The sequence below is a fragment of the Papaver somniferum genome, chromosome 2 (assembly GCF_003573695.1).
Source record: "Papaver somniferum cultivar HN1 chromosome 2, ASM357369v1, whole genome shotgun sequence".
Taxonomy (NCBI): Eukaryota; Viridiplantae; Streptophyta; class Magnoliopsida; order Ranunculales; family Papaveraceae; genus Papaver; species Papaver somniferum.
The window spans coordinates 165,273,551-165,287,600 of NC_039359.1; the positions used below are offsets into that span (position 1 = coordinate 165,273,551).

Sequence of the window (14,050 nt, forward strand, 5' to 3'; positions counted from 1 at the left end):
GTGTGGGTGGCAAATAGGCGGAAAATATGACAGAAACATATCCTCAAAATAATCACCAAAACCTCATACTTAACTCCCATCAATTTAAGCATCTTTATTTCCCAGCCGTATTACTCCTTGCCTTCACCAAAGCCCGTCTCGAGCTCCAAAGATGCTTGTATTTTTCAGTGTTGGGGGGAATTCTCTTGTTGGCTACCCGTAAAAAAGGACTATTTCTGGATCTTGCTAACTACACAAAGACGACTTGTACATTTATTTCTGAACATTCTAGAAGAAGGGTTGTATTTGCGGTGACTTTACTTGAAAGAAACTAGTGAATATGTTTACATCGCACCTCAAAAAATCACTTTACACAGGAGATTGAACCAAGCCATTCAAACTGAATGCTTGAAAACTTATATATCCTGAACCCGATTGAATCACCATTCAATAGCTTCAATAAACACGTCCTGGTGATTGCAAGTGTAAAAATATTCGACGTTGTGTATCGCAAGCTATGCAGGAATGCAATAATCAGCATGGCTTCACTGAGGCATCAAATTCAAACTAGCTTGTATCTTCAAACTAACTGGACTACAGCCGACACACGCAAGGCCCCACCTTGGAGAAGATCACCAAGTTCATCAAACAGCAAAGCTGTACGCCAACCCCATCCTTTGGGAGCTTTTGGTAAGAGAGTTCCCGTCTGTTTAAAGCTTCCAAACACAGTAACTTCTCTTTTCGATGGACAAATTAACTGCATCCACAGACCCAAGACTCTTTCTCAAGAAAAGGACATGCATAAGCTTACAATGAGAATATCACTATACGTATGTGACATAACCAATAAAAAAGCAAGATCTTTGCTGAAGGCAACTAACCTGATAACGCGCTGTGACCTTTTCTCGAGAGTCTACATACATAGGAATCTGCCAACAGAAGGAAGCCAGTAGAAAACACACGAAGTGCAGGGTTATTTAGTACCAAACTGATAACACAACTTTATTTGAAGAACAGGGAATTATAACTGTAAACATCTGATGTCAAGAAAAATGAGAAACATAATTCGCAACTTGAGAACGGCATAATATATAAGCTGGTAAAGTCAAGCATCAACCTTTCTAAGGGTATCAGTTATCTCTGCCTTCCGTCGGTGGAGAAACAATCCTGACAGAATAAGTTGACATATGTTAACATTTTAGGTTTTTGCTTCTACTACAAAAATCAAACCATGTGATTAAAGAAAGCCTTGGAGAAATTAAACATTACCAAGAGTTCGACGCCCTTGAGGGTCTTCATCATTAAAAGCTTGGACACTAACCTATACAACCCATGAAAATCAAATTTTACAAACAAGCTGTTAGCAAGGAAGAACCCTCAAATAACGAACAAGGAACCGGCATACCTTCCACAAAGAACCGGCATAAAACACTTCTGGCGAGTGCTTCACTTGAGCATCAGAAAGCCTATGAACATCCTCAAATTCAACCCTGCCAAATCAGAATAAAGATGCTTATATCACATTTCAGGGGTTATAACCAAGAGAAGTAATCGTGCTCGTCATGTAAAGACATTAATCAACCCACCCAAAGCGAAAAGGAGGAAAATGGCGGAGAGGAGTTTTCATATCTAATGATATAGCAGAGCTATCAGCATTTTCCCACTCTAATCCGATGGCATCCTGTGACTCTGCCATCTGTAAAGGAATACCGCTACTACTTGGACCTGCAACTGAAAGTCCAGCTAATTCATATCCTCTCTCTGTTTGATGTCCATGAATAGGAACTGAACTGCCCCCTCCTTGGCTAAGTCCAACCAAAGCTGTCAATCCATCTCCTGACATGTCTCCATTCAGTTCTGCCCTAACTTCTGGTTCATCGTTTGCAAGAGATTGCTGGCAATTTCTATTTCCCAGTCCAAATGGGACTCGAGAAAAGACAAAGCGTGTTGCGGGCCAAGCAGGAGCAGGCACAAATGTAGCGCCACGTCCAATACCAGCAAGGCCATCGATAGGGCCCCTGACATGTACTCGTACGGGCCTAGAGAGACCATTACCTTCGGCTTGAGCAGAATCAGCAATGTATATGTTTCCCGGATTGCCAGGGGCATTGTTCCGATCATGATCATGCATGTAATAACCAGAAACAGTAGCTCCTTGTGAAAAACCGTATGCCTGCCTACACGCACATGCCATGCTTGATAGGCAACAATTTTTGCACGTATCAGCACCAATTTCTTGCAGCCTTTGACTTAGAAGCATCTATAAGAAAGCTAGGAAGGAGTTACACTTCAGATTCAAGTAAAACTAATATAATTACCACAAGTGTACACATCAAAGTGAATAGTTAACCTGTAGCCAAAGACCATCATTTACAGCTTTGCAGGGGAACCCCAATTCTTCAAGCTGCTTTCTCACGTTTAGAAGTGCCTCGAAAGACATGTTGCAGTACAAAAGAGAACCACCTTCCAAGATGTTTATGAATGCATCATATTCTTCTCCAGGGACCCCACAGATCCCTTTAGCATAACTATTCTCCTGTCTCCTGCCTACAATCCGGCCACCCCATGAAGTAGAAGAGATGCCACATCTTCCCCATTCATTGGTCATAAACCCATTACATGAAGCAGTTGCAGGTGAGCACTGCCTTGATTGATCCCTAATAAGCCAAATATTGTTGTCTAACTGGTAGCTTTCCTCAGACGGTCCTTCCATAGCCATTCCACAGCCTCCCATTCTGTTTGCCTCAGCACCATTTCGCAGTTCAGCATATGAGCATGATGTTCTGATTCCCTCTAGGTTATTGGAAGATGCAGGTTGATCCATATTGCAGGATATTTTTGTCTCCACAGTTGATTGAGAGCATGAAGCTTGTTGACCCCGTTGTAAGTTGGAATCAGAAGCCTCACTATGGAAGTCCACTACACAATCCGCAAGCTCAACCAAAATATTATGAGCAGTTTTACGGCCTTCATTATCATCTTTCAAATCAACTTTTGTAGAGTCAGTCAACGGTTCGCTAAGGCTATTACTCGCTATGCTATTACCCTTTACCATGTCAGAACCTGAACTTCCTTGTTCAGTATGTTCCGCTTTAAGGAAGGCACCTTTCGCAAGGAGGGTATACAATGCCAGATCAAACCTTATAGTTGGAGAGGAAAAAAAACAAAATATCAAGATTCAAACGAGTTAAAAACGTGGGCCACAACATTCAATTTGGGAGTAGGACTATGTCACATACCGGTCCTCTTCACTTGGAACCCACAATTCATCCGAGGTTAGTAATGCATGGATAGTTTGAGGAGAAAGCTTTGGTAGCACCTATTCACCACATCCAGATACAGATAATATATGCTCAGAATAGAGAAATGAATGACCCAAAAAATGACAGTGAATTACTAAAAGAACTGTTAAAGTTAATAATATAACTCCTAAGCTGACTCTATTTGATATATTTAGATAAACCACACCCTTTACAGCAACCTAGTTGTTACTACTATTATAATTGCTATCAATCAGAACCTCTTTGAGCTCCATGGCACCACTTTGACAAAGGTATCCCCAGCAAGCATTTCTAACACGTTCCCCATGTATACCATAATCTTGACTCTCTGCAAATACCTAGTAAAAAAATACAACAGATTTAAAATAAAAGAATTGGCAGAAAATAAGCAACACACTATATAACCAGATAAAATACAAACTTGGTATGATACGAAGTTTGAAGTCCACAGCTCCGATATGATAAAGTCAGTGCAAATTGCACATAAATCCTGCAAATCAAGAAATGATGCAGCGGCGAGAACACGGAATGCGTTATTATCATTTAGCTTAGGATGATGACCATAAAGATACGCTAACGCCATTGCCATAGACTCTGGGCTAATATTGTCATCGTCAACGTGCAGTGTCACAATAGGTGCACTAGCCTCTTTCCATGGACCATGTAGCATGTTCCTGCCATAAACAAGATTAAGTCTTTTCGATTTAGCAGCAATCATATATCAAATTACAACAATCCCAGACAAAGGATTTGCTCAATTTGCCAAACACAAACGAATTGAACCAAATCAAGGAATTTAATTTAATTTTGTGTTCTTACCTGAAATAGGAGCTCCTAGAAAGGATTAAACGATGAAGATGATATGTAGAACCCATAACTTGAAGTAAGATATCAGAGAAAGAACCAGAATTAAAACCTTCAACTTGGATATGATCACAAAGAGATGTTAAATTACAATCTAGGGCACGTAATTCACCACTACTCCTATCATTATCTAATGATGATGATGATGATGCCGCTGTTGGGATCGCCATTTTCATTGTGTTTCGTGGAGGTTTATTGTTATTAGGGCGTTCCATTTCATTTTCTGTATCATTTACCCTTTTGTTTTAGTGGAGTCGGAGTTTTTCTTTTGTCATCATTTATTATTATTAGGAAAAAGATGGTAATCATAATTACGAGGAAATTTTAAGAAAATGGACGATATCATATAAGATTAGATTTAATGTTTGTTTTTTTTCCTTCTTTTTTTCTTTTTTGAAGCTGATATCAAATCTAAAATAAGTAAAATCGAGATTTCAAATCTCACCATCTACCGGTTTTAAATCGTAGACGTTGGTGTTATACATTTCGGATTGTCGAGTTTTATTTCCGGAAAATGGATCATTTGTCCATATATTTTTAAAATATGGTTCAAATGAACGAGTAAAAATTAGTATGGGTGAAATGGACACCAAAAAAATAGCAAGAATGAAACTAGATTCATCATGGCTTAAACTTAAAAAAGAGCGAAGATGAAACTGGATACGTCATGATGTAAATTAAAAATAAGAAAAAGTATTTCAAAATGGGTATGATGAAACTATTTACATCCTGGCTAATTTTACATTCTTGTCCATTTAAACAGTATCGAACTTTACATGTCTTTTTCACCCAGAAATTGTTGATTTTGGTCTTTTTAACTAAGTTTGTGTTTCATTTACCATTTTGTTTTTAGAGGAGTTGGAGTCTTTTTCTTTTATCATGATTTGTTATTATTAGGAAAAAAAATGGTAATTATAATTATAGACCACGATTGCTAAAGGAAGGTACTGCAATTGTTAGAACGGATATTAAATATATAATGGAATCATGATCGATGAATTTGTGGATTGATATCTACCCTAGCAATATCGGGACCTTCCTTTAGTGATCATGTTATAGATTAGTATAGGCCCTGGTTAGCAACTAGACCGTAAATAATAATTCGGTTAAAATTTTGTTATTAATTGTTTGAGAGAAAGGTAAATTCGATCAACCATATATGCCGTCAATCACGCGGTATTCCGAAACATTCAGAAATATGTTGATTCGCGTTAAGTGCTGGGATGGATCTTCTTCCCCGACCTATCTCTCAGATTCTTTCACATATCTGACACTTGATTCCCTTAGCTGACATCCTTTACTAGGGGTGCATATGGTCCGGTACGGCCCGGTTCTCTTATGGAACCGGTCTCTGTACTTGGTATTGACCGGTACTTCATTTTGAGGACCAGTCCCTGTACTTGTACCTGGAGTTGTACCGGTCCTCCGGTACTGGTACGGTACAAGACCGGTATCGGGTTTTTTACCTAAAAAATATTACAAGCTCCTAAAAAACAACAATTCCAATTTTCCATAAGTTTAATGTTTAACATCACAAAATAAGTTCATTATGTTCAACATTTCCGTAAGTTCATAATACTAATTAGATTACTCAAGTACTTAAACTGCATTTCTTTGTTCAGCTGAACCAAAGCACCATTTCCTCACCAACTCCTTATGTACCTTCCCACCTGCAACAAACACATATACCATTCAGTTCTATCCCCACAGTTCATACTCAGTATCCCCATAATCAGTACTACTTTCATATGCATATAAAGAAAGTTGTTTCTACAATAACTGTCGAAAAGCAACAACATACGATAATTGAATTAGTTATGCACTTATGCTTACAAAGAATAAAATCAAACAACTTATGCGAAAATCCTTGTTTACTCGGGTTTATGCATACAGTCACTTAAAGGCTTGACATTTCTTCTTTAATTTCTCCATCCACTGTATACAAAGCTAAGCACCAACTACTTACTTGCGCTTCAATAGATACCCATCTAACAAACTTCAATAAACAACTGGAATACAAAATGGGTAGCATATAAAGCCAAAGGAAAATCTCAAATTCACTTGTTTTAATTCAAAAACAACAGCAAGTATGTAAATATGAGGTTCCCTCAAATTTGACCGCAAACCAAAATTAACAAAATTCGCCTAATTCACTTTTTGTCCAATTACCTTATAACCTAACATCATTATCCTACATTTAGAAGAAGAAATTTTTAACACAAACCCACATCAAGATTTAACAAAATCAACCAATCGGATGCATATTACTGAAATCACAAAAACCTACTCAAACCCTCAATCAATCAATCATTCACAACAACAGAAAAAGAAGAATAAAGTACCTCAGAAACAAAAAATGTATAGATTGAATCTGATAGACGAAGAAAAAATTGGTATCCTCAGCAGTCAACACTTAACCTTCGTGAGTATAAACACTAGGGTTAGTTGATTAAAATCGTTTTCAATTTTTAGGGTTTTAAAACAGAAACAAAAAGGAAATCGAAAAGATTAGAGAATCGATTTACCTTTTGTGTAGTAACTAGTAACTAGTAAGACTTGATGATGATGATGATAATGGTGATTGCATAGTTCATAAAAATCAAATTGGATGAAGAATTGAAGAGACTGCTCTTCAGAGAGAGAAAAACGAAGAAGAAATAAAAATAAAAGTGAAAGAGTTTCTCAGAGATTAGATAATATTAGGGTTCCCTAAAAAAATGGACGGATAGGATTAAAAACTATAAAGATCTCAACGCCTCTAATTAACCGGGACATTTGGTCCGGTATAGGCCGGTCCTACTCCCAGAACCGGTGCTTGTACCGGTATAGGCCGGTTCTTAATCTTTTGTCCCGGTTTCTGTACCAGTTACTCCGGTACCGGTTCGGTTCCGGTCCGGTATTTCCGGTTCCAGTCCGGTCCAGGTCATCTCAACCGGTTCTTGTGCAGCCCTATCCTTTACAGCCCAAGAGTTGCTTCAACTTCAGTGAAGATTTTTGATGCCAATATTTCTCCAACAAACAAGTTTGTTTGATTTCCCATTTTATTTTTCAACCTAGGTTTGAAAGTATGTTTGAAGTTGACAAAATCATGCAAGCTTCACGAATCCGTAACACTTACACTCAGTTGTTGGGAAGACTGGATTACTAACCACCTTACAAGAAAAATCCAAACAAATCAAAGAATAATTAAGATATCTATCTTGAGGAATCACAAAGTTTAAGACAAAGAGAAATTTGTGGTTTTTGTCTATCTCGTTCTTGATCCAAGATTATGAAAACCTCAAAGATCAATAAGAACAAGATCCAGATACAAGAAATATCATGTAAAAAATAGTATGACCGGGTTTCATGCATCCCTGAGTGAAGTCTTTAAAGTCGTAACCTAATTATGTTTCTTAGAAGAAATCTAGGTTTTAGAGGATCACTCTATACAAGATTTCCAGGAATTGAGAAATACAATTGCAAAAATCATTCAGTTTAGATGAAATTCTTATTAGGCGTTTACGTAAGCATGTGAGATGTTTATCTTGAAATCACACAAAACAATTTGCATTATGGTCAAGGGTTCTGGAACCATGCACAATGAAGGTTCATAGCGGATAATTAGCCTTTGAACTTACAAGCATATAACGATCTTCAATGACACTCAAGACTAATCAATGACCAACAAACATAAAGTAATGAATTAACCTAGATACAAGTTCTGTAACTATCTAAGAAGATTATTACAAACTTGTGATTTGCGATACCCAAGCAAAGTCGTATTGTTTCATTCTTTTTCTCAATGTACAAAAGTAGTAGAAAACAACCGTATGAAGCACACGCGAATTTTCCAATGAATGGTTTGTATAGTTTACACGAACCCTTATTTATAGTGAATGGTTGCTTAAATCCTAAGAAAGTTCGTGAACTATTTTTCTTTTTCAAGACTCTCCTTATTTTGAGAGTCTTTCATAAGTTACAATTCTAGTATAAGTAAATACTTAGCATAAATTGTATACAATTATAACATAAATAATTACTTAACATAAATTTTATTTTTGTAGTTGTCCCTTAATAAATAAGATAAATCACAATTTAATTTTGGAAGGAGTTTAAAAATCACACACTTTAATATGACAATCAATTGTGTGCGGAAGAATAACCATCTTGCCTGAAAGAGAAAATATCAAAAACTTGACTAAAAAAGGTATTAGTCACGTTTTTACAGTTTAGTCCGCAAGCCTTTACTAAAGGTTCGTGAATTGTTTCTTATTCATGAACAGCCTTAGCAACACGTAACAAGTGTTGCTTTAATAAATCACTCATAACTTCTTCGTTATAATTCAGAATATTCTTGGCTCGTTGAATTCGTACTCTCATTCCGTACAACATGAGAACCATTATAGGGGTAAATATCATTCTAACTACCGTCTTGGACCCTATAGATGGTGGATTTTCGACAAGGGCTAAAATCGTAAAATCATGATACTGCATGTTCCTGACTCAGGAATATATGTGACAATTCATATTTTATGATCCGTGAACCGTTTCACGATCTCTGACTGAGCGATAATTCCTCTCATAGATATGATGAATATGTTTCTCGGATGAGCGTTCGATGATTCACACATTTCATCATCACCTTTATGTAGAATCTTAATGATTGGGCGGTTCTCTAGACATAATGTTTGTTAGAGAACTTAACACCTTCAGGACGTCACGCTATACGTTGTTCTCTAACTACGTAAAGATACCCACCTCTACATAGAATCTTAATGATTGGGCGGTTCCCTAGACATAATGTTTGTTAGAGATCTTAACGCCTTCAGGACGTCACGCTGCACGTTGAGCAGTTTTATTTTTCCATTTACTAAATGCTAATCATTAATGTGTTTGGAGAAAGAGCTTCTCACTAAACCCCTGCCTCTAACACCATTCTTGCAACCATCAAACCCCATAAAAGGACACTGCGGAAACTTACTAGCATTCTGTGAAACAGAACATTATAATATGTGACCCAAACATTCCTACTGGTTAGACCTAGTAACCCTAGGCATATTGAAACACAATGGACTTGATAATTAGAGTTTCAAAGGATGGGACGGTAAGATTTCAAAACAATTTGAAAACTTAAAAATGCCATACATCAAAACCCTAATTAAACCAACCCAGAAAACTGAAGCAATAAAGAGACTGCACACAGGATCCCTACCTTGTCTTCAATATGGAAACCCCCTTCCTCAACACTTAAACCTCTTATGCAAAACTAGGAGAAACTTATTCTCAAGGAAAAAATAAGCCAACACAAAGAATTACAGAAAAACACTAAATCAATTTCAACTACTGCTTCACAGAGAAGGAGAATTGAAGAAACTAACCCAACAACCCTAAACCAGTTCTTCAAATTCAAAACCTTCTTCCTCAACACACAAACCCCTTTGTCAATCTTGAGAAACGTCTTCTCAGATGACCCACCACCTTAATCTCCTTCTGCAGACGATGAACTACAGAAACTCAAAAAAAAACTAATTCAACTTCAATCAAAGAAACCACTTCTACAAATTACTAATTCAATGAGAAAGAAACCCTTTATTTCCCTCTTCTGCTACATCTTCTTCTCTAAACAAAATACAAATTTAAGCATTCAATTACTATTACCACCACTGATTATGCTCAAAGAAAAGATGATGATGATTAATTGGAGAAATCAATACCCAAATCCTTATATTTCCTATTGTAGACGACAAAATACACAAAATCAATTCCAAACTTCAATAAAAAAAATGTCATATACCTGCAGTGTACATGACTAGATCTAGGTTTCCCTTATCCAACCACAGGGTGTAGTTAGTGTTTGTTGGTGACTAACAGCTAAGTGACAGGTGTCACGATAGGATTTGTCAATCCTAATCTGGTCGTCTCTCTCACTGGGTTTCCTTTTATTGTAAGAACACTTCCATTATTGGTCAAGTATTGATCAATGGAGTACTCTGAGGCTGCTACGGCAGATTTATATCTTTAGTTCATTCATTTTCCGATTAAATTCAAGTAGTTTTGTAATTGATCGTACTAGTACAGTAAAACTGGTACTCAGAGCCGTTCCTTCCTACCACCAGTTTTTTTTTTCTTTCTCACCATGGTTGTGCAAACCTGTAAAGAGCTCACTGATGCTTCTAATCGGCAGCAAGCTCAGATCGATAATATTCAACACCAACTCGATTCGATGCTGACCAAGGATGATTTCGAAAGCAGGATGAAGTCTAATTTTGAATCTTAGATTCTAGTTTTAACAAATACAATACAATCTCAGATGGAAAATTTTATATCCACCAAAGGCTTTGAATCGGGTGAAAAAAGTGGTACTATGAACAATCAACATGGTTCTGTTCATGAAGCTGGTGGATCTCGCTTACATTCTTACTCAGGAGGCCATGATTTTCATCATCGTCCACAAAGAATGGATTTTCCACGTTTTAATGGTGACAACCCCAAGAGCTGGATTTATAAATGTGAATATTATTTTTACATGCAGGATGTACCAGAGTTCAACAAAGCTGGAATGGCAGCCATGCATTTTGATGGCAAAGCAGGTAAATGGTTTGAGAATTTCAGTTTAAATAAGCATCATATATCTTGGACGGAACTAGCTGAAAATGTTTGTTTGCGATTTGAAAACTCTGCACATGAGAATATAGTTGGGTTGTTTAATAAGTTATCTCAGTTAACAACAGTGGATGCTTATTTTGAGTAATTTGAGTATTTAAAAGCCTTATTGCTGAGTAAACACCCTAACTTTCTTGAGGATTACTTCATTCAAAGTTTTATTGGGGGTTTAAAGGAGGAATTGAGGGAACCTGTGCTTATGTTTGGTCCCAAAAATCTTTTACGTGCTTTTTCATTAACCAGAATGCAAGAGAAAACACTTTCCCTCCAACACCAATCTGCGAAGCCTACTCTAAAACCCTTTACTACTTTATTTTCCACAGGTAAACATTTCTCTCCTCAACCTACCACTTTACCACCTACACCTTTAAAACCAACAACCTATAATTCTTCTTTACTACCTAAATCACCCTCATCACTTCCCATTAAAAGACTTACACCTGATCAAGTCCAGGCTAGGAAGGCACAAGGGTTATGTTACAATTGTAATTAAGTGTATCGGAGAGGCCATATCTGCAAGAAGCAACACCTTTGTTTGATAGTGAGAACTGAGGATGAAGATTTATCATTGGAATCAGAGGAGGAGATTCAAACTGCAGAAGAGGACTCGCCTGTGGAAAGTGATATGGAAATATCCCCACATGCCTTAACAGGTAATAATTCTGGTGAAACAATTAGAATTCCTGGTTTTGTTAATAAGAGAGCTATTTCAGTTCTCATAGATACTGGTAGTACACACAATTTTATTGATAGTAAGGTAGCCAAATCTCTCAATTGTCCAATTGAACACACTGCTAGCATATTGGTCACTGTAGCAAATAGTGACAGAACCATCAGTAATGGAGTCTGCTCTAAATTATCTTGGACAATGGATAATCACAAATTTTTTGGCAGTTTGAGATTATTTCCTTTGGGTGGTTGTGATTTAGTTTTGGGGGCTGACTGGCTCAGGCAATTGGGTGATGTGGTTTTCAACTTCTCTAAGCTCATCATATCCTTCAAGTACCATGGTAAGAAGATTACCTTAACTGACTCTCACAACAAAGCCTCATTAAGCATGATGAGTGGCACTGCAGCTATGAGGTTCTTTAAGAAACACACTCATGGCCTTATTGGCCAAATTTTCACCATCTCCACTTCCACACCACCACCCAACCCTCCATCTCAAATCTCAGAACTTCTTACCAACTATTCAGATGTTTGCTCTGAACCCAAAACCCTTCCTCTACAAAGGAGTTTGGACCACTCCATTCCACTCAAACCTAACTCAGAACCAGTTAACTTGAGACCATATAGGTGCCCCTATATTCAAAAGTCTGTAATGGAACAATTAGTTCAGGAGATGCTTCAATCTGGTATCATACAAACCAGCCATAGTCCCTTTACATCCCCTATACTTTTAGTGAAAAAGAAAGACAACACATGGAGGTTTTGTGTTGACTATAGAAATCTCAATAGCATCACAATTAAAGACAAGTTTCCAATACCAATCATAGAGGAGCTACTGGATGAGCTACATGACAAGAATTTTTTCTCTAAGATTGATCTAAAGGCTGGGTATCATCAAATTAGAGTCACTTATGCTGACATCTACAAGACAGCTTTTAGAACTCATCATGGTCACTTTGAGTTCAAGGTGATGCCCTTTGGACTCACCAATGCCCCTGCTACTTTCCAGGCCCTCATGAATGAGGTATTTCAAGAGCATTTGAGGAAGTTTATCTTGGTGTTTTTTGATGATATACTCAAAAAACACAAGATTTTAAGAGCACTTGCAAACTACACTGGAGATTTTAAGAAAACACAAGCTTTTTGCCAATTTCTCTAAGCGCTGTTTTGGCCAATCTGAGCTGGAGTATTTGGGCCACATCATTACTGCTGAAGGGGTTAAAGCTGATACTGAAAAGATATCTGCAATGGTGAATTGGCCACTTCCTACTAACCTCAAGGAACTCAGGGGGTCCCTGGGGCTCACAGGCTACTACAGAAGGTTTGTGAAGGAATATGGTTTAATCAGCACACCCCTAACCAATCTACTCAAAAAGAATGCTTTCATATGGTCTCCATCAGCTACTTCTGCATTTAATCAACTTAAGGCTGCAATGTCTACAACTCCAGTCTTAGCTCTACCAAACTTCAGCAAACCATTCGCTCTACAAACTGATGCCTGTGATGCTGGTCTTGGGGCTGTCCTTATGCAGGAGGGTAAACCATTGACCTTCTACAACACACCAATTGGACCAAGAGCAGCCGCCTTATTTACTTATGCGAAGGAGCTCCTCTCTATTGTCCAATCCGTTACTAAGTGGAGACAGTACCTCCAAGGAAACCATTTCATCATACAAACTGACCACCAGAGTATCAAGTACTTCCTTGAACAAAAAATCAACACTACATTACATCAAAAATGGTTGATGAAGCTTATGTGCTTTGATTATGAGATTAGATATACAAAGGGTTCTGATAACAAGGTTGTTGATGCTCTCTCCAGAAGATCTCATGTCGATGCTTCTTGTCACACAATATCTGTTTCTCAACCAGCTTGGGCCCAAGACATCATTGATAGTTATACTGGTGATCAAAAGGTGCAGACTATAATTGCACAACTTGCTCTCTCACCTGATACACTGCCTCATTACTCTTACATGGATGGTATTCTAAGGTTTAAATCCAGGATTTACATTGATTCCAATTCAGCTGTTAAGGATAGAATTTTGGCTTCTATTCATTCATCTGTTGTTGGTGGACATTCTGGTATCCAAGACACATATATGAGATCCAAAGACACCTTCTTCTGGACAGCAATGAAAAAAGATGTCTTGATGCTTGTCTCTACATGTGACATTTATCAAAGAAATAAACATGAGCACACATTTCCAGCTAGCTTGTTACAGCCTTTGCCCATTCCTGATCATGCTTGGCAGCACATATTTATGGACTTTGTGGAGGGTCTACCAGTGAGTGAAGGCAAATCATTTATTTTGGTGGTAGTGGAAAGATTGACCAAATATGCACATTTCATGGGGTTACCCCATCCCTATACATCTTTTTCTGTGGCTAGAGAATTTATCTCTCATGTCTTTAAGCTTCATGGTCTTCCTACCTCAATTGTGTCTGACAGAGATAAAGTGTTTACTAGCCATTTTTGGGCAGGATTTATTCAATGCTATGGGAACTCAACTCAACCTCAGCACAACCTACCATCCACATACTGATGGCCAGACTGAAAGAGTCAATTATTGCTAAGAGAGCTACCTCGGGTGCATGTGTGGACATCAACC

The 14,050-nt window shown here is 37.7% G+C and overlaps 1 protein-coding gene across 1 annotated transcript; it reads right to left on the minus strand.

Moving 5' to 3' along the window:
- Window positions 1-230: 230 nt before the first annotated feature.
- On the minus strand, window positions 231-4,427 carry LOC113349660. The gene is made up of 11 exons (XM_026593669.1): window positions 4,080-4,427; window positions 3,682-3,934; window positions 3,500-3,598; window positions 3,219-3,298; window positions 2,330-3,119; window positions 1,566-2,239; window positions 1,385-1,469; window positions 1,249-1,300; window positions 1,097-1,146; window positions 861-908; window positions 231-736 (listed from the first exon to the last, which is right to left on the minus strand). Exons 1-11 carry the CDS (start codon window positions 4,337-4,339, stop codon window positions 560-562), a joined length of 2,568 nt encoding a protein of 855 aa, XP_026449454.1. The 5' UTR covers window positions 4,340-4,427; the 3' UTR covers window positions 231-559.
- Between the last annotated feature and the right edge of the window lie 9,623 nt (window positions 4,428-14,050).

Excerpts from the sequence above, each read along its gene's own strand:
- LOC113349660 (XM_026593669.1), bottom strand. The coding sequence starts at position 4,339 with ATGGAACGCCCTAATAACAATAAACCTCCACGAAACACAATGAAAATG. Across the intron at positions 1,470-1,565 it reads TTTCCTCCTTTTCGCTTTGG|GGTTGAATTTGAGGATGTTC; the intron begins GTGGGTTGATTA and ends CTGATTTGGCAG. Across the intron at positions 1,147-1,248 it reads TCAAGGGCGTCGAACTCTTG|GATTGTTTCTCCACCGACGG; the intron begins GTAATGTTTAAT and ends TTATTCTGTCAG.